General features: G+C 38.9%; 1 protein-coding gene across 5 annotated transcripts in view; it reads left to right on the top strand.

Annotated features, from left to right (window-relative positions):
* The window catches only part of Cntn3 (contactin 3), a 354,817-nt gene that overhangs the window by 298,726 nt on the left and 29,544 nt on the right, over positions 1-26,547 (top strand). For 4 of the 5 annotated variants that reach the window (XM_021164805.2, XM_029478972.1, XM_029478974.1 and 1 more), the window contains 5 exons: positions 16,952-17,069; positions 17,838-17,996; positions 18,102-18,251; positions 19,711-19,781; positions 22,262-22,496. In XM_021164805.2, coding sequence (XP_021020464.1) covers positions 16,952-17,069; positions 17,838-17,996; positions 18,102-18,251; positions 19,711-19,781; positions 22,262-22,496 — 733 coding nt within the window. The remainder of the gene's footprint in view (positions 1-16,951; positions 17,070-17,837; positions 17,997-18,101; positions 18,252-19,710; positions 19,782-22,261; positions 22,497-26,547) is intronic. The other variant, XM_029478975.1, reaches the window with a different exon arrangement.

Genomic DNA, 26,547 nt, shown 5'->3' with positions numbered 1-26,547 from the left:
AAGAGAGGCCCATTGGTCTTGCAAACTTTATATGCCTCAGTACAGGGGAACACCAGGGCCAAAAAGTGGGAGTGGGTGGGTAGGGGAGCAAGGCAGGGGTGGGTATAAGGGACTTTTGGGATAGCATTTGAAATGCAAATGAAGAAAATATCTAATAAAATTTGGCCTTCACTACTTTTAGTCTGTCATGAGGAATTTTATTTACTTCTCCCTTTGCAAGAAGCTTTCGCCAGTGATAGATTTTAAGAATGGCAGATCCAGCTGCTGCTATTTTGTTTTGTGGCAGTGGTGGTTTTATCTCCATCCTTAAAATACTTTGTGCTTGCCTATTCTGGTTTCTAAGAAGCAGATGTAATTCTTACCCACATCTCTATGGGGATGGAGCAGACCTCTTTCCTCCTTAGCTTCTTGAAGGAATATTTTCATCAGTTTTCTGAAGATTGATATATTATACATGAATGTGCTTTCAGTCAAGTTTTATTTTGTCTTTTGCATTTACCCAGCAAGGTGTCCATCTTGAGTCTTGCACCACATTGTTTGACCTGCATGAGAAGAAATCTGTAGTCATTATTTCAAGACTTTTCTTTCTCGTGTCTCTTCTTTCTGCCACTTCTGTTCCATAACTATGACACCTCTTGTTCTTATATCATAGTTCCTGAAAAAAATCACTCTTTGTTTTCTTCCAGTACATTTAAAATTGTGTGTCTGGTGTGCCTGTGTATGTATGCCCTGAAGTATGTGGAAACTAGAAGATAATAAATTATTTTTGCTCTATCATTCTAGTTATTTTCCTCCTAAAACGGGACTCTCATCAAACCTAGAACTAGCAATTTTTTTCTAGGCTGGCCAGCTAACAAAACCCAGGGATCAGCCTTCCGTTACCTTCCTAAATATCCTGGTAATGCGTTGTAGGAATATTCAGCCAAGCACAACTTTTTTTCCTTTGGTACTAGGAATGCTAATGTGGGTACCCATGTATGTATAGCAAGCAATAATACTAATAGAGATGTCTCTCCAGCCTTTTTTAAAATTCCATTTTTTAATTCTTTTTTATGACCTTAAGCCTATATATCCCCTCCCGAGTTCTATCATTCTCTAATGAGCCCATAAGAAAGTCATTCTTCATTTCTGCTTCAGCATTTGAGCTCTGTAACGTTTCTGCTTAATTAATTCATGCATTCGTGCATGTTTATTTTTATCATTCGAATCTTCAGCAGATTGATCTCGGTTTTGATATTACTAGTCTAATAATTCTAACTCTTTTTTATTAGATATTTTCTTTATTTACATTTCAAATGTTATCCCCTTTCCTAGTATTCTCTCCGAAAACCCCCTATCCCCTCCCCTCCCCCCGATCCCCAACCCACCCACTCCATTTCCTGGTCCTGGCATTCCCCTATACTGGGGCATAGAACAGGACCAAGGGCCTCTCCTCCCATTGATGACCTAGTAGGCCATCCTCTGCTAGGCTCCTCAGACTGTAATTCTACCTTGGAGTATGTCACATAGCTTATTGTTGAAAGATGAAAGTATTAAATTGACAACAGAGGTAGTAGTAGTAAACCTTTAATAATATAGCTATGAGATGTAGAGGTTCTATAGTGCTCCAGAGTTCTATCTCTGGAGTATAGGTTTTGCTTTTTTTCTCAGCATTTTCTTCCCATTACTTAGGTCTGGATGTGAAGGAGTAGAGTTGGCATCTCACTTCAAGTTGACTGAAATCTGAGAAACCTCAGGACATCTGTCTGATAGAACAGCTGCTCCTGAAAGCAGCTACTCCTCGGGACAAACCAGAACTCTGATATTATCCCTTGTCTCGGCTCTTTCCAGAGATTTAACAAGATATTCTTTTTTTTCTTTCTTTTTTTTTTATAGTAACTGGGAAAGGTCGTGAAAGAAAAACTAAGTTTGTTGAAGGTTATGTCTAACCTGTCTCCTACAGTGCCCCACATTCACCTGAGTTGGCAGCTCTGAACACCTAGCAACATGTCTGTTACAGTTCAGTTTTCCCACATGACTTTAGTTTCCTTGGTGATTTTGGCTTGTGGGTTTCTGCTCTGGCAGGGATAAATCTCTAGATCAGTGTTGCCCTCTTAGCTTGCCCTGTGACCTCATTTACCTGCTGCATCTAAGAAAGTTGTTTTGTTTTGTTGTTGTTGTTTTAAAGTTTCGAGAGCTTTTTCACTTGTTAAGGTAAAGTCACAGCTTCTATGCTCCTTAAGTGGAAGAAGCAGAAATCAGAGGTTTGAGTAAAGGGATCGCCTTTCTCTGCACATGTCACTTTCTCATCTAAGTTGTATTGATCACATTGTGTTAGGTCTTTTTCCTTCTTTTTCATTTTTAAAAACTTTTGTATTGGTTCTTTGTGATTTTTCACATCCTGCACCCCAGTCCCACTCAACTCCCCATCCCTTTGCAACTGTCCTCTCCCCTTTCAACCTCCAGAAAAGAAAATAAAAAATGAAAATAAAATGAATAATAATTTTTATATAATCTCACCAGGGAAGCTACAGTGTGCCACACAGTGTACTCTTTTGCCCATGTGTCTTTACTTGCAAATGCTCATGGCGATGTTCCATTCGTTGCTTTTGAAGCCTCTGGCTTCTGCTACACCATCAACACTGGATCCTGACCCAGACTCTTTTCAGATATCATGCTGTTGCCCTGTGTCATGGAGATCCTGCTGCTTTGGATCTGTGGGACCAACCCCTTCACAAGTTCCAGAAGCTCTTACATGAGGTAGTTAATTGTGATGGGCTAACTCAAAGCCCTGAATCTGGGCTTGGGTGGGAGCTGAGTTGATCAGCCTAAGAGCTCTCCTGCACACACACACCACCAGGGTGAGCTCTTCAGCCCTGCTATGGCTAGCTCAGTTGATGGTGCAGCTAGCAAAGGGTGGCTCTTCTTCTCTCATGTCCTCTGGGCTGGCTCACCTATGCCCATGCCACCAGGGCTAGCTCTTCTGTGCCAAGATGAGGTGCAGCCACAAGGGATGGGGCAAGCTCAGCCAATAAAGAGTGGGGCCAACTATGAACATAACTTGGATATCAGCATGGTACTAGGAAGCAGCCCAGACTGGGGACTTGCATCGACTTTTGTGGTAAACATAGGTCTAGCATTTCAACACAGAGCCCCTGCTGCTGCATGGCCATGGACATAGAAATGGCCCTCGGCAGCAGCATGGGCCAGGATGTCACCATAAACTCAGGCAGCAGGGCAGGCTATTCACATAAGCTGTCCTCTCCACCCTTGAATCTCCAGATCTGCCTGCCACTTTTCATAGAACTCAAACTGTTTTACTTCTCTTTCTTCCCCATCTCTCAAAAACATAATTCTACATCCCACTGTGATCATGCTATGAGACAGTGGGCCTCTGTGTGGCATTTTATCATTATTGTTCCTGTAGTTGCTTTTTTTTGGTTGGTTGGTTGTATTATTTTTGTTTTGTTTTCTGTTTTGTTTATTTGGTTTTTTTTTTGTTTTTGTTTTTGTTTTTGTTTTTTTGAGACAGGGTTTCTCTGTGTAGCCTAGGATGTCCTGGAACTTGCTCTGTAGACCAGGCTGACTTGAAACTCATAGAGATCACTCTCCACTGCCTCCCAGTTTCTGGGATAAAGGCTCTGTTAGATCTCGTACTCCAGTTTCAGAAAGAAAATTGCTTTGTGTTGTAAGACATAATATCTAATGTCACCATTTAATTGATCTGAATATAACTAAGAAAAGGAAGAATAAGGAAGAAATGTGCTGAAAAGTGAACATTATCAAGCTGTCAAGCTACCAGGATGTAGAATTATTTAGGACACAAACCTCTGTACTCATCTGTATGGGATTATCTAGATTAGCATAATTCCTGGGAGAAGACACCCCTTCATTATATGCAGCAACATTCCATGAACTAGAATGTTAGGATGAAGAAAGGGGAGAAAATAGGCTGAGCACCAGCTCCAGCATCACTCTCCAATTCCTGCCTGTGGTTGCAAGTTGACCACTCTCTAAAGCTCTAGCTGCCATACCTTTCCCCATCAATATAGTATATGCCATTAAACAGCATGCTAAAATGAGCTCTTTTTCCCTTAAGTGGCTTTAGTTGGGGTATTTCATCACATTAACAGATAAAGGAACTAATTATAGGTCATCTGGGATGACCTGGGCATTTGGACTAGATGTGGAATTTTAAGGGGTTGAATTATAATTATTTCCACAATAATAATTGTGGAAAGCACTCTGGTCTTACAATCCTTTCTTTCTGATCATTTTTAAATAAGTAAGAGTCTATTGATTGTCACATGAATGTCAAGCCTACTCTTTTTTTCCTTTTGAATATAACTTTGAGATCACAAATCTGTGCTTCTGAAGTAACAGGATGACCATGAAAATACAATAACCTGAGGATGTACTGAAATTTATCTGATGTCCCTAGGATCACCTCTCTTACAAGTGGATATCATCTTTTTCTTCTGTTTGAGCCCTTGTAAGTCCTTTCTTTGGACTGAACACAGAATACAGACATAAAAGATAGGGCGTCTAGTCCAGGATTTGGTTATTTTTTTTAAACTTATTTTAATTACTTGTCACAGTCAACTCAGAACAGCCTGGAAGGATGAATATTGGTGAATAAGTATCATCTAACCATAAATATTCTACTTTTGCATCTCTTCTTGAAAAAGCAAAAAACAAAAAACAAAAACTCAAAGCTATTGCAATGAATATGAAAGTCATTTCTGAGGTTCTTGAAAGTCAACTACCCCCAAACACTAGCAATGTGCCCTGTGTAGAAGGCAGCTTAAGTGATGGGGCAAGTATGTTTTCCAGAAATGATAGCAACAATGTCCCTTATGCAATATGGGTTTTTGAAGAATGTTATTAATACTCATCTCCATCCAATGGTAAAGTCTACCAACAAAGTCCCCTTAAAATGTTGTTGACTATAATGACCAGCATGAACAAGGACCATTATTGTGATACTGTAAAGAGTCTGAGTTTAGTTAATATGTTCCATCTGCACAGTGGCTCTAATAATTCAGCAATTGCAATAATATGAAGCCAAAGCAGATTATGCAGAGGTCCACCCAAGGTTCCCAATTCCTAGTTCTACTAAACTCAATAAGAGGCACCACAATCAAACCAAGAGTGCTGATAAGATGTTCCACTGTGATGACTTCACTGTCTTGATTGTTGTCCCCTGAGCAGAATAAATGATCTTTCTTTAAGCCAACAACTAATTTCTTGGTTGATTTGTTACTTTGCAGTAATTTCTGGGAGTAGAAGGAAGCACCAGTTGTTTAGCACATTTGGTCACCTCTTGGCAGGGCTTTCTAACCCTGTGTATCAGAAATACTGTTCTACAAAGGACATATCTGTGCATGGTATACTTTAGACATATCAAGAGAAAGACAAAAATAATTTATTTGATCCATGCATTATGTGGTTCCTCAAGGTAAGCTATTTTGACTCAGAACACTTCTATTCCATAAAGTAGATGTCAGATCAATCAGAATCATCCTTATAGATGATTTATCATGATATAGATTGGTGTAGAGTATATATCTCTGTTTATTCATATGAACTTATCTCCTAATTGATTTATTTCAATAAATTTCATTGAACAATGTCAATAACATCAAGATATGATGGTTGTTTAATTGACCATCATATGATGGCTCTTATTGTCTGACTCACAAATACTTTTTACCTTGCTTGCTTCCCAAAATGAAAAATATGAGTAAAAATGCTTTTAACAGTTTAAGATTTCACTAGGGTACAAGCCAGGTTAACAATTATTTCACATTTTTAATAATTTAGAACTTTTTAAGTTTGCAGTGTGGAATTAAGTTAAAAGTCAGTTTAGAATTAGGTATAAAGTTTAGACTTTTAGAGTTGAGGGGACTTGACAGTTATCTCAATTTTGTACTTCCACAAACAAAGGGTTTTGGATATAGAAAAATCCCAGGAGGTTTAATGATATTGACCTTCACTGCTGTTTTGGGCATTGTGAGTCGTCCCTTCTTTGCAGTTCATTCTAATGAAATTTCCTGGCATTGAGCCTGAACACTTCTGGCAATTTTTAAAATATTCTTCAAGTGAATTTATAGAACAAGCAAAATTGAAGATTAATTAATTTTAGTGGTTGAAAAATGCAGTAATAAGAATATCATAACAATATCATAATAACAACTATTAATTATACATATAACAAATATAATATATACATGACATATATAACATATGTAATAACAATAATAACATAACAATAACTAAACAGAATATCAGCAATTTTCTGAAACTTAGACCATAAACTGAATGACAGCATCAATAATAGCACATAGCAAAAAGAAGCTGTCTTAATTTTCATTTTATCTCAACTATTTAGTTTAATTATTGAAGAATGGTTGAGTTTCTAATTATCAATGTCTAATACTCAAAAACCTCCTTTTATTAATAAACATAGCAAAGGTCTCTGTATCAGAAAATTTGACAGTATCCAGCTAATTCCCGTTTCCATGAGCTCAGAGAGTACTGAATGGCATCATTTTGTATTCATTACTTTTATTCCATCTCAGACCTATTATTTGGTTGATCAGATTCACATTTAAGCCTTAAGTCATATTCACAATAACAATTTCCATATTAAACTAACTTTAGCAAAAGTAGACAGTTTAAGAAAAGATTAAACAACAGAAAACCGAGATGTCCTAAAAGTTACAAAAGTGTTGTTATAATGAGTCAAGGGTAGGAAACACTAGTTTGACATTCTGAGACAGCACAGAATAGTTCTTCTTAGAAGCTCTGTGACAACGAGGCATTATGTGAACATGTCACATTGTTCTGAAAGGAAAAGTATTCCCTAGTTGCCGGTAGGAGCTTGATGTTTAAAAGCTGATACCTGTGAGGTAACTGCAGCATTTTGCACAACCTAAAATATGCACAAAGTGTTCAACCAAGTTATATGCTCTTAAATATGTCACTTGTTCAGAACTCTTCAGAAGGGGCATGATGAGAGTCTACCTCATGAAATAAAATGATTATTCTAGTTTCTGGGCACCTACAAATGTTGAACAATTATTATATTAACATATTGTGTCCTACCTGCCTTGCATAGCACCTGTTCAGACAACCAGGTGACAGCAGAAAACATTTATCAGTCAGAAGAATTAAGACTGTTTACTACAATCAGACTTACTTGAATGGCTGAATGCCTGCTGATTTTTCTTTCCTTGAGTAGGCATGGTGCATTTATAAAGAAGGTGACCTTGATGTAGCCTCTGGAGTTGATGGGAGACAAGGTGTAATTTGTTTAGCTATGAATGTTGAATTTTGGTTTGTCTCTACCAACTCCTTCAGGAACCTTTGGAGAAAAGAGAAACAGCCAGGTTCCAGAAGAACTGTACAACCTCCACAGTTTTCAAGGTGCCTGGATAAAACGTATGTGTGGTGTTAGTATTTGAAAATCACTCTGGTGAGGGAATGGATGCTTAATATGATACACTTGGTAATAACAGGCTGTGTATAGTGATGAAAAGAGAAAGCCATTACTCAATCTGGTCTTCGAAAAATAGCTTTCAGAATGGTTTCTTCCTCCTTAAACTGGAAAATTTGTTCTTTGGAAGCTTTGATGCCACATGACCATCTTCAGTGTTTCCTAAGGAAATTGCTTATGTCGATAATACATTATACTCAAAGTTCGTAAGTCATTGGCAGTATAATAAGTACCCCCAGTTCCAAGGTGTATGTTATACCTCAATTCTTAGCATATGGCAGAACAATAATGTGATTTTAGATAACCTGTCATCAGTAGTAATGGTGATTTTACCTGATACAGGTTATTACATCATGTACAGTTTACTTTGAGATGAGTGTGTGATTTTCATTTTTGAAGTTGCAACAAATGCTACATTATCTACAGGGGAAAGCTAATTATTCTCTTTTATTTTCTATTTTCAATATTAATTTTCAAAAAAATACTTTGCTTCAAAACCCATATATGAGTATACCAGTAATATGTTCTGGAAATAACAGTGTTCATTTTGGACAAAAATAAAAAATAATTATCCAAATAATTGAAAGTGGTCCTAGAGGTTAGGGTTGTATCTCCCTGGCAGAACACATGCGATGCCTTGAACAACCCTGATTGCAACAACACTACCATGAAAACTGGAAACAAAAGGAAGTGGGAGGTGAGGGATTAGAGAAAAACTTAGAAATAAACATAGCCACCCCAAAAACAAAAAAGTACAATCATTTTGGATGCAAAGATAAACAACATCAGGTATAATGCACTTGTATTTTCCTGGTGTGCTATCTAGAGTCTTTAAAGGAGCCACTGTAATGACTACAGATTAGAAAGGAGAATGTTCTAGAATGGCTTACATGAGAGGAGCTGGGTATTACAAAATGGCTGGGAACTTCTCAATCTGTGAAGATAGATGTCCCAGCAGTGCCCATCCGGCACCAAAGGTCTGAAAGTGTTCTGGAGGTTCTCTTTTCTCCAGTCCTGTTAGAAGACTGAAGAAACCAAAATCTACTCTTGGAGAGGGACAGTGGTAAAAGTAGTCAAAAGACACAATGGTATAGAAGACGTGTTTACCAACAAGAAGCCCAGGCAAGCAGGCAGCAGCTGCCTTTTCCTTGGTCCCCTTTATATCTGAGCCACAACTGGATTGTGCTACCTACTCCAGGAGAAATGTCTACTCACTTCCCAGAAGGAATAACTATGGACATGCCTCTTAGTTGATTCCTGTGCCAATCAAGCTGATGTTTTGCTGTCAAACCTGGATGCTGTTAATTTGCACCATGGTATAACCTGACATCCTTTTGCTGCAGATTTGCTCAGATACCTTTGTCATTGTGACTCACTCTTGTGGGTTGTCCCCTCACCTGCCTTGGATTTTGCACATGTGCCCTGAGGTAGAGCCTTTTCTTTTCTTTTCCTAGAAAGCATCTGCCTTTATTACAAAGTTTAGCTCTGTTTTCAGTTTAGAGACAAACCTCAGAAAAGTATAGATTCTTTCTGGATGATGTAACCTTTCTCACACTATAGTTTCACACCGATTTGCATAGTCGTTTGATTACTCCTGGCTTCTAACTGTCAGCTCCATACATATAAGGATTGTTGGTCCCATTTAGGATTGTATCTCAAATAACTCAAGTGTGATAGTAGTTGCTTAAGAGTTTCTAAAGTTCCATTATTTTTATAATACAGTACCTATAAGAAGAAACTCCAATCTGTATGAATTACAGAATGTTCTCTGCTGCCTTAACCTTCTCCGTCAGCTATTGGAACAGATTTTGCCTCTCTTAGTTTCCCTCTTCCAGTAAGCAATAACTAGCAATTTTGAGAAATTACTTTATTTCTAGAAAACTGAGAAACCCACTGCTGAGCTCAGACAGAGAAATTTTAAGGAAAATAAGAATAGGGGTGAGGCAAATGAAGGTTTAACATTACTGGCTCCTGCTATTTGATAAAGAAGGGGACACTAAGAGTTTAGAAAAACAGGAAAACACGAAGACAGAATCATACAGACTGTACTCAAAGAATATTAGTGCTTCTGTGAATTTATTGAAAGGTTATTAGTCCTGTGTTGCTTTATTTAGTTATCCAATATACCATATCATGGATATGTAACCTTTTGGCTTCTATAACCATATTGGATAAAGAAGAATTCTATGGGCTCTACATTGAGTATGCAAGCAACAGTGAACCCCAAAAAGACAAAAACAACCAAAATCTATAGACAAATTTTTATCTACCATCACAGGTTAGCAAAATGCCCTCACAAAATAATCTTATCTTATACATAGCTGCATATACAAAACTTCTTAAAACCATGCCGCAATCTAGAATTACAATCTCTAATAAACAAGGATTTAGCTAAGGAAAAAAATTAGTAATTTTGAAATATTTTATTAAAATAGTAAAAGAATAGGGTGATGGAAAAGTAGTAGGATGTTTAACATCGTAAGTGAAAATAAATGCATCAGTGTCTGGTTCAATGCTAGTACTTGCAGTTCTCAGTGGGTTCTCAAACTTCTCATTGATATTTTCATTCGGATTTTACTCTCTATGTGCTTCATTCTTAAACACAGTTCACTGTAGATGCTGACAGAAAGCAACGGCAGCATGAATAAAGCATGACCACCAAATGAGGACTGTATCTTTTGTGAAGACAAATCTTATGAAAGTAAAGAGTAAAGAGACACAAGCAAATATTTCTTTAAGCTGAATGTCAGACTGAAGCTTTACTCACATGAGAACATAACAGGTTTATGTAAACCCTAAAGTGCAGTCACAAATATATTAAGGTATCTCCCTAAATTCTTGGAATCTGTTTTGAAACTAATTTTTTTTTACAATTTTGTAAGATATTTTCTTCATTTATATTTCAAATGCTATCCCAAAAGTCCCCTATACACTCCCCCGGCCCTGCTCTCCAACCCACCCACTCCTGCTTCCTGGCCCTGGCATTCCCCTGTACTGGGGCATATAAAGTTTGCAAGACCAATGGGCCTCTCCTCCCAATGATGACAACTAGGCCATCTTCTGCTACATATGCAGCTAGAGACACGAGCTCTGGGGGTACTGGTTAGTTCATATTGTTGTTCCTCTTATAGGGTTGCAGACCCCTTAAGCTCCTTGGGTACTTTCTCTAGCTTCTCCACTGGGGGCCCTGTGTTCCATCCCATATATGACAATGATCATCCACTTCTGTATTTGCCAGGCACTGTCATAGCCTCACAAGAGAGAGCTATATCAGGGTCCTGTCAGCAAAATCTTGCTGGCATATGCAATAGTGTCTGCATTTGGTGGCACCTGGGGGTCCATCCCATAATCAGCCACCAAACGCAGAAACTATTTTTATCATATTGAAAAACAAAGCTACTTATCTTCAGCTGTTCAAAGGCCAGTGTTGACTTTGTCAAAATGTATAAAATAGTTTGCTTTAAACCAAGTTTGCTCTAAATTATTTTCATTTGGAGCACTTATAATTTGAAATGTTAAACGATAAGTTGACTTGCAACCTAAAATTTTTTTATTATTATTATATGTAAGTACACTGTAGCTGTCTTCAGACACTCCAGAAGAGGGCACCAGATCTCATTATGGCTGGTTGTGAGCCACCATGTGGTTCCTGGGATTTGAACTCTGGACCTTCGGAAGAGCAGTCGGGTGCTCTTACCCACTGAGCCATCTCACCAGCCCCATGTTTTTTTTTATTTCTTTTTTTTTAATTTCTTTTTTTAAATTTTAATTAGGTATTTTCTTCATTTACATTTCCAATGCTATCCCAAAATTAATTTAAATAATTGGTTAATGTGCAAGGGGAATTTTCAAACAGAAGCCCACCCTAAACTACAGGCAGCTAAAGATTCCTTGTAGAAGGAAAAGTAGCATCTCTGGGACAAGAACTCTCTTATTGGTTGTCAAATGCAGAGTGGTCAGACCTGAAGGCATATGAGCACAGCAACAAAAACAAACTCAGCAAAATTTGTGCATACAAACACACACACGCACATGCGCACACGCACATGCACACACACACACAGATATCAAATACCATCTCATAATAATCAAAGAGAATGCTACCAACTTGAGAGCGGTAGGGTAGGCCATATGAAGGGTTTGAGAGAAGGCACCCAAGGATGCTTGAGAAAGAAAGGAGAAAAGGAAACATGCTGTAATTCTATTTCAATTCAGAAGATGCCATCAATAATTTAATACTGTGATGTAGCAAATCTTAAAATATATTCAACAGTATTTCTCAACTTATTCATCCTATCTCCAATAATTTAAGGACTTCCTGGAATTGGTGATCAATCCCTTTGGCTCTAATTAAATTCATGGACTTGGTGGTGATTTGCATGACTTTATTTGTTTCTGATGCTTTTGTGGCTAACTTTTCTTGATGTATCCCACAATGATACTTTATTAAATATGTTTGGGAGACAGTAATCATGTTTTCCCTTCTCCTTTCCTTACTATGGCCAGCACACCAGGTATATTAACAAAGAGAGAGCTATATCTGGGTCATGTCTGCAAAATCTTTCTGGCATATGCAATAGTGTCTGAATTTGGTGGTTGATTATGGTATGGACACCTGGGTGGAGCAGTCTCTGCATGGTCCTTCCTTCCATCTCAGCTCCAAACTTTGTCTCTGTAACTACTTACATGGGTATTTTGTTCCCCATTCTAATGAGGGACAAAGTAGTCACACATTGGTCTTCCTTTGTGAGTTTCATGTGTTTTGCAAGTTGTATCATGGGTATTCTAACTTTGGGGGCTAATATCCACTTATCAGTGAGTTCTTTTGCAATGGGATTACCTCAGTAAGGATGATGCCCTCCAGATCCATCCATTTGCCTAGGAATTTCATAAATTCGTTCTTTTTAATAGCTGAGTAGTACTCCATTGTGTAAATGTACCACATTTTCTGTATCCTTTCCTCTGTTGAGGGACATCTGGGTTCTTTCTAGCTTCTGGCTATTATAAATAAGGCTGCTATGAATATAGTGGAGCATGTGTTCTTATTGCCAATTGTAACATCCACATATGTAGCAGAAGATGGCCTAATTGGTCATCACTGGGAGGAGAGGTCCTTGGTCTTGCAAAGATTATATGCCCCAATACAGGGGAATGCCAGGGCCAGGAAGCAGGAGTAGGTGAGTTGGATAGCAGGGTGGGGGAGTATATTGGCTTTGGGGATAGCATTTGAATTGTAAATAAAGAAAATATCTAATTAAAAGTTGTTTAAATAAAAAAAAGAAAAACAAACAAAAAAAAGAGTGGACAAAGAAAATTGCTTGATTATACTTTTTGGTTTTTTGTGTAATTCCCCTTGTTTAGTTGTATCATTTAAAGCCATTTTCCAAGAATACTATATTTTCATCACATTGGCTATAAAAAATGACAAGTTGCTCAATTTTTGTAATGTTGGTGTTGGTATTTTTGGCCAAACATAGAATTATAAATTAGCCACAGTATTCTTCAAATTTCTTTCTCTGGGTTTTACATTTTTAAAAATTTATCTATCAAGAAAAATGTGAGGCAGGCCCCAGATGGAAAGTTCCTTTATTACTCAATTAAGAAATTTGCCTTGTTTGGTAAATAATTCTAAAAATGTATAGTTTTCACTGATGTGTTAAAACATCATTAATAATCATTATGTTTCACCTACCGAGTCACCGTCAAGCATATGCAAGTTCTGAAGCTATCAGATGGTCTTCATTTGGAAATAACATGGTAGACACCACTCACTAACATAAACCTGAAGAGATACAGGCACACACATAAGAAAGGCATGCATATATTGATTTCTTGTGACATTTGAACATGGCACTGTCATCTGTGTAATGCACTCTTAAGAAATGCATGGCCAAGTTCCGAAGACAATTAACAGTAACCGTTTCCTAAGTTCTTACGTTTTTGAGTCTGTGTTGTATTGCATTCACTGCTATCCAGCGCTGCAAGCAGCCTGCACACCATTCCTTTAGAAAATAATCAGCATATTTCTATATATTCTCTAATATGATACAGCATTTGATAAATATCTTGAGAAATGGTCTCTGAAGATCAGTTTTGCTGAATTTTGACTAATTTTATTTATGCTTTTCTGGACATTCTTATATATTTTTATAAATTCTACAGGCATCTTTTATTGGGTGTTTTCTTTATTTATATTTCAGATGTTATCCCCTTTTACGGTTCCCCTCCCTGGAAACTCCCCATCCTCTCTCTCCCTCCCCCTGCTTCTATGAGGGTGTTCCCCCACCCACTTACTCCTGCCTCCCCACCTTAGAATTCCCCTACACTGGGTCACCGAGCCTGGGTCATTGAGAGGATATCCCAAAAAGGCTATCCTCTGCTACATATGCAGTTGAGTAATGGGTCCCTCCATGTGTACTTCTTGGTTTGTGGTTTAGTCCCTGGGAGCTCTGGGGATGGGGGTGTCTGGTTGGTTGATATTGTTGTTCTTCCTATGGAATTGCAAACACCTTCAACTCCTTCAGTTCTTTCTCTAACCTCCATTGGGGACTCCATTTTCAGTCCAATGGTTGGTTAGGAGCATCCACCTCTGTATTTGTCAAGCTTTGGCAGAGCCTCTCTGAAGACAGAGAGGCTCCTTTCAGCAAGCTCTTCTTGGCATCCACCTGTATAGTTATCAAACCCAGTTCTAATATCATTCTTCTCATCTTGTAACCCAACAACTGTCCTCTCTATGACAGTCAAACTGATAGAAGAAACGAAGGGTCCCTTTGATACATGTTAAATATTTAGAGAATTCCTTTTGTTGTTGTTTTGTTTGCATTTTTGGTATCTCTTGAAGTAATTACATCCTGCTTAGAAGCTTTACGATGCCGGGCGTGGTGGCGCACGCCTTTAATTCCAGCACTCGGGAGGCAGAGGCAGGTGGATTTCTGAGTTCGAGGCCAGCCTGGTCTACAAAGTTAGTTCCAGGACAGCCAGGGCTACACAGAGAAACCCTGTCTCAAAAAAACAAAAAAGAAGTTTTAGGATATGGGGGTATCATCTTGATTTGAATTTTTTATTATTAAGTGTTACATATTATGAGGAAATTGGAGTTAGAAACTTAAGTGCTTCAAGGAGGAGCTATATAGATTCTTTGCCTCAACAGCAGTAGTTCCCATTACATACCTGCAGCAGATCTTGAAAGTGTTTCTGTTATTTGTATTTGTCTGAATATAGTGTGTGCTGAATAGTTTTATTTCACCTGCATTGTACAATCTAACTTATAAACATAGCTTGTTCCACATCTCTGTTACTTGTGAGTCTGGCTTAACTACATGTCTGAGAAAGCAAGAGAAGAGTCTGTCACTCTGAAGGAAGAAGCAGTATATGTAGTTTTGTAAATAAATAAATAACCATTGAAAAGGGTCCAGCACAAATAGATTTTACTGAAATGGATGAAATGAAGATGAAGATTCCCTCTTAATTTTTGCAAAATTTTCTTTTTCAATTAAACATTCCTCCACTTAATCTATGATAGTCCTGAGAAAATTAATCAATGACTCCCATTGTCTATAAAATCTTAGTTGCATCTTTTGTTCTGTTTTGTAGACCAAAATGATTAATAGTTTTAGGGACTAAATGGTGCTTCAGGAGTTTAAAAAAAAACTTGCTGTTATTGCAAAGGACCCCAATTCAGTTTTTAGCACCCAATGGCAGCTCACAGCTATTTATAATTCCACTTCCAAATCCAAAAAACTGTGACCTCCACAGACAACACACATGGCACACATATGTATATGTATGCCAAACATTCGTGCACATAAAGTAATAATAAAGAAAATTTTAAAACATTTCTTTAATTATTATATATCCTCTACAAATGAACCTGACTGTAGTTCTTTGGTGAAATATTTTTGTCATTATTTGGGTTTGTTTTATGCTCAAGCTTGGCTATTTCTCATTTTTTATTCAGTAGTACCAAAAGTCAACAGAAGTCAAAATTCCCAACTCCAGTCTCTTCCTTACTCATTCTAGAGCCAACAGCAGCCAGGGTGTCTAAAAGATAGATCCAGATGACTGTGTATAAAAGTCCATCTAAATTCTCTTCAACCTGACTATTTCACAATAATATAGTAAACACAGAAGGATAGAGTCCTCATCCAGTCACCACTCGCCAGGCTTTGTTAAGAAGAAGAAATTTCTATGGAAATGATAACCACCCTCCTGTGAGTATGCAGAGCTCATAAAACCAGAGGAGTTTGGAAAGGTCAGCATGCAGGGATGGTTTCCTCCGGGGGAAACATTTCTAAATAACCCCAAGAAGGAAGAGAGGGAGGGAGGAAAACAAAAAAGTTCAACTGGATGAGAATAAAATGTGCAAACTGAGCAGTTTCTGGATTATCATTTAATTATAGCCATCAATCACCTGGCAGCCGCTTCTCCCCATACCCCAGAAATCCCATCTAAAGCCGTACGATCCAACCAGTGGAGAATACACAGCCCATTAACAGCTGTAAGCATGGGGAGCAATGTAAAAAATATTAGCCGGAAAAGGGTTTCACGGAACTCCCTCAAATCAGAACAGTTGAGGCTCTCTTGCCACAAATTCTAGGTACCCAAGAGAAAAGTTTCTTTTAATTAATAAGATAAGCACTGACCCTTCCCCTCTCCCAGGTTGAATGTGAAGTGAGGATCATTTTCAAAGGGCTTCATCTTCCAGATGCTCATATGTCAGCCTTTATTTCCACTAGCGTGGGAAACTGACCCACTCTGAGTCATTTTATGAATGTGAATTTATAGTCTCTTTCAATGAGGACCTTTTAAAGTTGAACATTTAGATTCACATTTGTTGCATTAATTGGTACCAGGGGATGCCAACAAATGTCTTCTGAAAATTTGTTATTTATAAGGCTTAAAGTGTTTTAATTTCTTCTCTCTCTCTCTCTCTCTCTCTCTATCTATCTATCTCTCTTTTGAGGGGATTCATATTTCCTTGCTCTAAGTTCTGTCGCTTTTAAAGGAATTAGATGACTTTAGTCTTTTAAGCTCCAATATGTGGAGAAAGAAAAATGTTTCAACCGTGGTAATCCCCCCTCCTGCGCTGTATTTATCTCCCACTAGGTACCCAAATGCTCCCTCCTCTTCTCAGGCAGATAATTGCAGTAGGGTTGCAACCAGAGAGAAAACTGAGCTGGTGCTAAGCAGTGGATATAAAAAGAAGTGTCGCCTGGTGGAAGCAAATAGAATAATATAATCTCTGCCCTCATTTATATTTGAAACCATAAATACCCTGAGAAATGCTTTCTATGCATATAGAGGTCTACCTGCTGTCATGCATGCTCTTGAACTTGTCTTAGTTTCCATGCAACTTATGATTCCTGTCTCCTGATTGCTTCCCGCATTGTTTTCTCTAAACATGGATTGCCTCCACTTCAAGATCCTTTGTGTTTTTTAAGTGTAATATTGTTTCATCACCTGTTTCCCCAACAGAGTTCATCTGGTGATTTAATGATCAGAAACATTCAACTGAAACACAGTGGGAAGTACGTATGTATGGTGCAGACAGGGGTGGACAGCGTTTCCTCTGCAGCTGAGCTCATCGTGAGAGGTAAGTAAGAATTCCTTTTAGGTTGTCTCACAGTGCTGTCCATGAGCATTCCTCACTGGCAGAAAGCTATAGTGAGGGACTCTACAAGAATGTCCATGACATCCATCAGCCAGAGGGTATGGCAATAAGCATGTGTTTATTCAAAGAAATGAAAACCTCAGGTCTTCCCCCTTCAAAATAGACTTGCTATAATTGACATTCCATAGCTGCTGTCAAGCCAATGTGTTTTTGAGCATGTCATTAATTCAGCAAATGTATCTAATAGGGAAGAGAATGGGGTACATGCATGTCTGTCTCCACAAGAAGAGGCATTATTCAGGGTGGTGGGGAAATTCACCAACCTTGGTTGTTATCTAGGTTACTGATATACTGTTAGGCTGAAAAACAAATGTCCAAAGTATATCACAGAATAAAATAAATTGAGATGGCAAGCCAAGATATGTTTCACAGTAAGGCATCCCAGCCGAAGCAGAGGACAGTACAGGACAAAGGTGCAGAGGGTGCTGAATTTAGAAAGGTACAAGGGTAGTGCTGAATAGAGCCTCTGTAAGTAGATGCGTGTTGTGAATCATGGCTTCCTATCTAGGTCTCAGATATAACAATGGAGCCGTGCAAAAAGGTGGTAGCTTTATTGCCAGTTAAATGGCCTTTTCCCTTAAGTGCTTTTGAAAGTGGGATCAGTTGGAGGTATTAAAGTAATGACGTGAGCCTTTTTGGTAGAAGATGATAGCATTTATGGGATGCTCTCTGTGTTCTTGCCTCTGTTAGGTTCACCTGGGCCACCGGAAAATGTGAAGGTAGATGAAATTACAGACACAACAGCCCAGCTCTCTTGGACGGAAGGCACCGACAGTCATAGCCCAGTTATATCGTATGCAGTCCAAGCTAGGACGCCTTTCTCTGTGGGCTGGCAAAGTGTCAGAACAGGTAAAGTAGGTGGGAGTCAAATGGCAGCTACTTAGAAAAATATGTATCAACTGAGCACCGAAGTAGGCAGGCTCTTACTTTCTGAACCGTCTAACCTTCTTGTAGTACCTGAGGTCATTGATGGCAAGACACATACAGCTACTGTCGTGGAGTTAAACCCATGGGTGGAATATGAATTTCGCATTGTAGCCAGTAACAAAATCGGAGGTGGAGAACCCAGTTTACCCTCAGAAAAAGTAAGGACTGAAGAGGCAGGTTAGTGCTTTTGTTTTCTGAGTAACGGGTTAATAGATTTACCAGGGTGTGTATTTCTATTAGCTCTGGTCTCCAAGCCACTGATCTGTCTCAATAATCCATTGTCACATTAATATGACCTTTCTAATGGCAGGCTTTACTGTATGGCATTTATCAAAAGATACACCTAAGAGATTCTGATGTAGTGTGACCTTTCCAGGAGTTCAGTCAGTCATAGACAATTGTTAGTCTGTGTTGAGTGAATGTGGTTTTAGTCACTTAAGGTTATAATTACTATGTGACATAGTTACCCATTAGCAGAAGAAACACTGTTTTAATTTATAAGAAGCGCTGAAAAATTGGTCTGCTAATACCACTGGCAGCTAGGATGCTACAACACCTCATTCTGCTACCACACCTAGTAAATGCACACAACCAATAGATGAGTAGTCTGTTATGACCCCAGAAGTGTTAGATTACAAAAGAATCATGTTAAGGATTTATATGTGCCAACAATAAACATGTGTCACAAGGCTACTTTCATAGTTCTAAAAATATTCTATCATCAAAACTCAATATTAGCAGGTAAACCTACTGTGCCTTTAGAGAAGCTCATGGGGGGTGACCGGGTGGGGCATCAAGACTTCCCTTCCCACAATCAGTGGTATTGACTAAAATAAGACATGTGATACTGCAAACATATCATGGTAGGCACTGAGCCAAAGGAGGCATGGACTGTAGGTGCACAATTTTAATAATGTCTTTTTCCTCAGGACAGTATGTACCTAGTGTTTTTGCTAGGTCTTGTGGGAAACAGGTGTTGTGTATACTGGCTCTTCATCTTCATTTGTTCACACAATGTGTATGTAGGGTCCATCTGTCATGCAGCCAGAAAATACAGCTGTGTGCATTACAAAGGCCCACCATAGAATTTAGATTATAGTTCCATCTTAGGTTTTACTAACCCAAAGGTTCTCATCATGAGCGAGAAAGCTGACATCTGTGGGAGTTTCATCAAGAACACTTCCTAACAGGACCTGAGCTTTCAAGTCCTGGTGGCTCTTTCCAGAGCCTTCAGCATGCTGAGACTTCCTTCTCCATCTGGAAGAATCCCGGCCATCCTGATTCCCTGTATGTCCTGGGAATTCACCTTTCCTCATATTTCTGTCACCCTAGTGGCGAAGTAGCTTTCATTTGGGTTATATTTTTTTCTTACTATTACAGATATTTCTGAATTATTTATGACTTCCTGTAAATAATATAATTTGATGACTTTGCCAAAATTTTTTATAAATGCATATGAGTATAGTTTTGATGATCTTACTAATAAGATACAGAAATGTCCATATACACATGCATCTGTATAATGTGTTTATAGTGTGTTGATGACTCAATGATATTGCAAATAAGTAAATGAGTCTCCTTTCAGATATTACAGAATAAAAGTAGGGTTTTGTCTCTGTGTCTCTGACCTACCCAGCTCCAGAAATCGCACCTTCTGAGGTCAGCGGAGGAGGTGGAAGCCGATCTGAACTAGTGATAACCTGGGATGTAAGTGTCTGGGCCACATCTTTCCCACCAGGGTATTTTTCCTCATCCAATCTTCATAGCCTCCATCCATGTGATGAAGACAATGATGACGATGGCAACTACGATGATGACAATGATGATGGCGGTAGTGCTGCTGCTTTTGTTAGTGGTAGTAGCTTTGGTGCTGGTCTAGATGCTGGTAGCATTGATGCTGGTATTGGTCCTGGTTATTGTGGCATTAGTGCCAGGAGTGGTATTGCTAAGTGATGCTGATGGCGATAAAACTAGAGCTGCTGCTAATTTCAGTGTTCTAGTACTGGTGCATTGCCCAGGTGGAAGGGTGGAACTGTTGATCATGTTGCTGAAGGGGCTACTATTGCTGCTCTTGATGTCACTAATGATGTTCATGTTGGGGGAACTGTTGAGTCTGGTGCTAGTGACAGGACAAGGATCTGGTGCTGACACTGATATCGCTGATGGTTCTGATGGTTGTGAGAGTATTAATGGTTCATACTGTCTGTGCTAGTGGTAGTGTGAATGGCAGTGTTGACACTGATGCTGATTTTAATGATTCTTGTGGTACTTATGCTGAAGTTGATAGTGATAGGACTGTTGGTGTCACAGATAATATCCATAGCACTGGCTGTGTCACTATGTATCAGCGGTGATAATGCTGATGGTTGTGGGGGGTGGTACTGATAGTAGTAGCGGTAGTACTGCTGATTGTCTTAGTAGCAATGCAGATAATTGTGCTAGGTGTTGGTGAGGATGTTTATAGTGTCTCTGGCAGTAGTGCTGGTCACGTTGATTCTGCTAGTGGTTGTAATGACAACATTGGTAGTTCTAGTACTGGTGATGGAGCTAGTGGCATTGTGCTATAACAGCATTGATGGTGGTGCTGGTGGTCATGTTTTACCAAAGATGTCTATACTAATGGTGGTAGTGCTGATCAAATTATTGTTCCCAGTACACGTGGCGGTGTAGTCCAATCAAATCAAGCTACTTCTGGTAATAGTACATTTGGTGGTAATGGGGGTACTGCTGCTGTTTATTTTAGTGCTACCAATCCTCATGATGATACTTGTGGAACTGTTGATATCACTAGTGGCCTAAGTCATGGTATTTCTAGTATTGGTTCTGTTAGTAGTATAAATGGTATTAGTGCTAACAGTACTGCTGGTCACACTGTTTTGGTGATATTGGTGGTACTGGTGTAACTAGAAGTGTTGTCTGTAGTAATGGTGGGTCTGGTACAACTATCTGTATTGATTCTGGTGGTTTGGGTGGTGTTGGTGTTGTCAGTAGTAGTGGTGCTGTTGGTGTTTTGGTAGAGTTTGTGGCATTGGTGATAGTTGAAGATCTAGGAATGGTGATGTGTAGGTCAGGCAGGATACTTTTACTAGTAGTGATATTATAATAGTTGGAATAATAGATAGTAATTCGAGCAGTTCCAGCAATGATGAAGATACTGTTGCATCTTGTAGCTTTGCTGCTAATGTTGATGTTGTTGGTAGTAATTATAGTGGTACCTGACTCTGGTGGTCCTGAAGCCGCCGGTCCATCATGCTATAGCAAGTGGTGATGATCATGGAGTTATGGTGCTAGAGGCATGGATGCCAATGGTGCTGCTCCTCTCCTGCTGCATCCCGTGCTAACTACTCATTTGCACATACTGTTTTTGTCCCATCCTTGTAATGTGGTGTCTATGAAAATTGCAAAGCCAGGAGATAATAAACAGCTTGATCAAAATCACTTGGCTCTTGACATCGTTCTGAGCAGCAGGTGTTAACAGTTCACTCTTGTTTACCCTTAATCTTCTATGCAACCCCGTGTTTCCAATCGATGCCACAGAGACCATCATGTGCTTGAGTGTCTAGTGTCTTCCTGGCCATTCTCTGAGCCTTAGCTTCATGTCACAATTAGAAAATACTATAACAATGAATTTAACACTTAAAGGACACTAGAGGTAAATTATCTGTAATTTGCAGATGTTACAAAGTAAAATGCCATTTTCCCATGGTGAATTATACCTGGAAATTTTTACTTAATCTCATGCAACTTTGCATTTAGTGCATTGCATTAACCTCCTTTTTCTCTGTAATTTTTTATACTGTCGAAATATCCAAGTCTGGCCCTTTCTATACAACTTAGCATTGATGAATTTGATTGTTCTTATATGTCTTAAAATACTAGGTCTGCTTGAATGAGAGTTTATGATATTAGAAACTCAGATTTAAACCATATTATATTCTAATATCTGAATAATCAAAGATGATACAAGTTTATTATCTGGATGTCTGTGAATGTGAGACATATGCCTGTTTAAGAGCAGCTCAGCTGACTGTCCCATGGTGCTTTTTTCACATTTTAAAGACACATCTGATCAATTCCATATAGATCACTATTTAATGACTTTCAAGTACACAAATGAGATTCCCCATCATTTTTTTGCCCTGTTCTGACCTGATGTGTGAAGATGATTTAATGTCTTTTCTTTGTAGCCAGTCCCTGAAGAACTACAGAATGGAGGAGGTTTTGGGTATGTGGTTGCTTTCCGCCCACTTGGGGTTACCACCTGGATCCAGACAGTGGTGACATCCCCAGATAACCCAAGATACGTCTTTAGGAATGAAAGCATTGTGCCCTTTTCGCCATATGAAGTTAAAGTGGGAGTTTACAATAACAAAGGTGAAGGACCCTTTAGCCCAGTGACAACTGTGTTCTCTGCAGAGGAAGGTATGGAAAAATCAGAGGCTTCAGTTCCAATCTCATAGATGTATTGGTTTTCGTTTTGTTTAATTACATTAATAATGTTATTTACATTATAGTCATTACCCCTCTTTTAGTCCCCCTCCCACAGTTCCTCATCCCATTCCTTCTCCTCCTTGCCTCTGAGAGGGTGCTCCTCTGCCATCAGACCTCCCCCACTTCCCTGGGGCCTCAAGTCTCTCCAGGATTAAGCAAGTCTTCTCCCACTGAGGCCAGACCAGGCAGACCTTTGCTATATATGTGCAAGGGACATCAGACTGACCCATGTATGTTCCTGGTTGATGGAACAGTCTCTGGGAGCTCCCTGGAGTCTGGGTTAGTTGAGACTGCTGGTCTTCCTGTAGCATGGCTCTCCCCCTTCACCTTCTTCAATCCTCCCCCTAATTTAACCATAAGGGTCCCTGACTTCAGTCCAATGGTTGGGTGTAAGTGTCTGCATCTGTCTCAGTCAGCTGCTGGTAGAACCTTTCAGAGGACAGCCATACTAGGCTCCTGTTTGTAAGCACATCATAGCATCAGTAATAGTGTCAGGCTGTGGTCCCTCCCCATGAAATGGATCACAAGTTGGGATTCCTTTCTTTCACTCTCTTCTTCACTTTTGTCCCTGCAGTTCTTTTTGACAGGAACAATTCTGGGTCAGAAATTTTGACTGAAGGGCCTCCACTTGAGGCCCTGTCTTTCTATTGGAGGTGGACCCTTTGAGTTCTCTCTCCCCACTGTTGGACATTTTGGCCTAGATCACCCCCACTAAGTCATAAGAGTCTCTCACCTCCTGGGTTTCTGATCATTTCTAGAGGGTCCTCCCACCCTGAGGCTGCTTATTTCCATTAATTGTCTTGGACCTCAGGACTTCTCTTCTCTCTTTCCCTCATACCTGCTCCTGTTCCACTCTTCTCCTCCCCCACCCCATCCATGTCCCTTCCACTTTCTGCCTACTGTGATTATTTCCTTTCCCCTTCTAAATGTGATTGAAGCATCCTCAGTTGGGCCTTTCTGCTTGTTACACTTCTTACACTCTGTGGGTTGTCTCCTAGATATGTAGTAATTTTTGGCTAATATCCACTTATCAGTGAGTACAAACCATGTGTGTCCTTTTGGGTCTGAGTTACCTCACTCAGGATATTTTCTAGTTCCATTCATTTGCCTGCAAAATTCATGATGTCCTCCTTTTAAGAGCCTAAAAGTATTCTATTGTGTAAATGAACCACATTTTCTGTATCTATTTTTCTGTTGTGGGACATCTAGAGTGTTTCCAGCTTCTGGTTATCACAAATAAGGCCACTATTGAACATAGTGGAACAGGTGCCCCTGTGGCACGGTGGGGCATCTTTTGGGTATATTCCCAAGAGTGGTATATCTGGGTCTTAAGGTAGATCTATTTCCAATTTTCCGAGGAACCTCCAGATTGATTTCCAGAGTGGCTGTAGCACTTCGCAATCCCACCAGCAATGGAGGAGTGTTCCTCGTTCTCCACATCCTCAACAGCATGTGCTGTCACTTGAGTTTTAGATCTCAGCCATTCTGATTGGTGTGAGGTGCAATATGAAGGTTGCTTTGATTTGAATTTCTCTTATGACTAAGGATTTTGAACATTTCTTTAAGTGCTTCTCAGCCATTCTAGATTCGTCTGTTGTCAATTTCCTGTTTAGCTCCATTTTTTAGTTGGTTATTTGGGTATTTAGAGGTTAACTTCTTGAGTTATTTATATATTTTGGATATTAGCCCTCTGTCAGATGTCGGGTTAGTGAAGTTTTTTTCTCAATATATAGCATGGCATTGTTTAAAAATAAATAAATAAATAAATAAATAAATAAATAAATAATGTCTTGAAAGTTCTTTGTGGCTTTACAGATATATTTTTTTTCAAATGAACAGTTATCAGAGCTGTTATTAGATTACTAGTGTGGGTCTTAATAATCAACCACACCTGACTAGGAATGTTAAGACTCCCTGCAGAGTCATAGGTCATAATATTCAGTTAAAACTCTTCATGAAGTATTCCCAACCTGAGTTTCATCTTGCCATGGGATATTGCTTTTCTTTTTGGTATAAAAATTTAAACAACCCATAAAACTACGCTGGCCCATAATTGTAAGTCCTATTTCCTATGGCCTCAGCAAAGAACAGGAACATGATGGATAATGAGAATCAGGAGTTTGACATTTAAATGATGTTGAGTGTGTATCTTTAAAGGATGACTTCAACTGTTTTAGACACTTACATTCTTCACTCATAACTTGTTCAGTCGTTCTTGTGTACCCACTCAAGGAATCAAAAAATAATATATTCTTTCAAGCCCTTTTGAAAAAATGATAATGGAATTAATAGAATTAAGCATACTTGCCATTTGAGGTATTTTCAACTGAATGGTAACCCTATTATGGAGTTCTAGCTCATAACAAGAGCAGAAGTTACCCTGGTAGATGGAGTGCCCACCACCTGCTGGGCATTGCCAACTGGAAATTTCAAATAAAGATTGATGCATGGAATAAATGATTAGTCTTCATTTACAAATGGAATATGGAAGCTTGATCAAAGATGTGAATGAATTTGCTAAAATATATAGTAAATGGGGGAAAAAAATTTCACCCTGGGGTCTTTGGCTTACCCATTCTGAACTTATGATCTGTGATAGCATGTTGTCTCCCCTACCTTCCAGACCTGAGAGTAAATTATATTGTATGGTGTAAAGATGAAAATTCCAATGTAGACAGTTTTAGTAAGACTTACCACCTAGTCTTTTTTTCACACCTAGTCTTATGTTTTTATATTCTACTGAGGAGGAATAAAGAACATTACAAAAATATTTTCAAGTAAGAGATTCTAATATCTATAGCCAGCCCCATTTTCCAGAAACTATGAGACTTACAAGGGAAGAACAGGATTTAGGATGGAATGAAACAGGAAGTCTTTAGACACTTCCTACTTATGCACCTACCTGAGCACCTAAAACTTGAGTGTTGGTGATAGAAGAATGAGACATCCACAGCTTTCTGCTTATTTCTGCCTTGCTCACATCCCCTTTGCTGTTGCTGTTATTGTTTGACTTGCAACATAGTAAAATATCCTTTCTGCTCAAATATCAAAACCACAATTCTGGTTTGCTTTTAAAAGGGCAAGATATATTCTAGAAATATTCTATAGCACCTCACTGAGTCAAAACAAAATCCAATAAGTACACCTCCAAAGTAAACAACCACAATCAAGCAGGCGCAGATGATCTGATGCTGGAGACTGCCAGTGTTGGACTGGCACTAAGTGTCTCTATTCCAATCTCTGAGAGTCTCTGTGACCATCCTTAAACCCTGATTCTATTTCTGCCTCATGTTGCCATGGCCAGTGATCAGGACCATTTAATACAGAGATTGATGTTAGAGAGGAGACAATTCTGCTAAGAACCAGTCTCCTGGGAAAGAAGAAACTCTGTAACCCTATAAAACCCAGGAATATTTGTTTCAAAGAGAATTTCCAATGTAATAACATGGACAAGTCTACACATTCTTTTGACATCATTTGCAGTCTTATCTCATTTAAATCTCTGTTTCCTTTGGCCTTAGACTAGCAAAGGCACTTACTCCGTACTTATTAGTTAATGGTCTTGACTTGACCTTGTCCTGTGCTTCGCATGATAATACATCAGTGGCATTTGTATGTATAGAAGTTTCTAAGCAACTGATGTGAGATGAAGTGGAAGTAAACAAAGACAGGATGAAGAGAACAAAAATGATAGAAAAGAAGACATTGCTTGGCAATTAGGTAATAAAAACCTACTGACTATGATATCACCATTTCCTAAGCAGAAGAATACCATCTATGTTTTCAGACATGGTAAATATCTTCAAACATTTTACAGAAAAATAAAGCTCTTCACCTGATCAATGTTATTATTATTATCATCATCATCTAAAGAGTTTCAACATTTTTTTATTAAATACTTTATTTACATTTCAAATGTTACCCATTTCCTGATTTACCCTCCAAAAACACCCTCTCCCCTCTCCCCTCTCCCCTCTCCCCT

This window comes from Mus caroli, chromosome 6, assembly GCF_900094665.2.
Source record: "Mus caroli chromosome 6, CAROLI_EIJ_v1.1, whole genome shotgun sequence".
NCBI lineage: Eukaryota > Metazoa > Chordata > Mammalia > Rodentia > Muridae > Mus > Mus caroli.
This window is presented reverse-complemented; position numbering and strand designations above follow the sequence as displayed.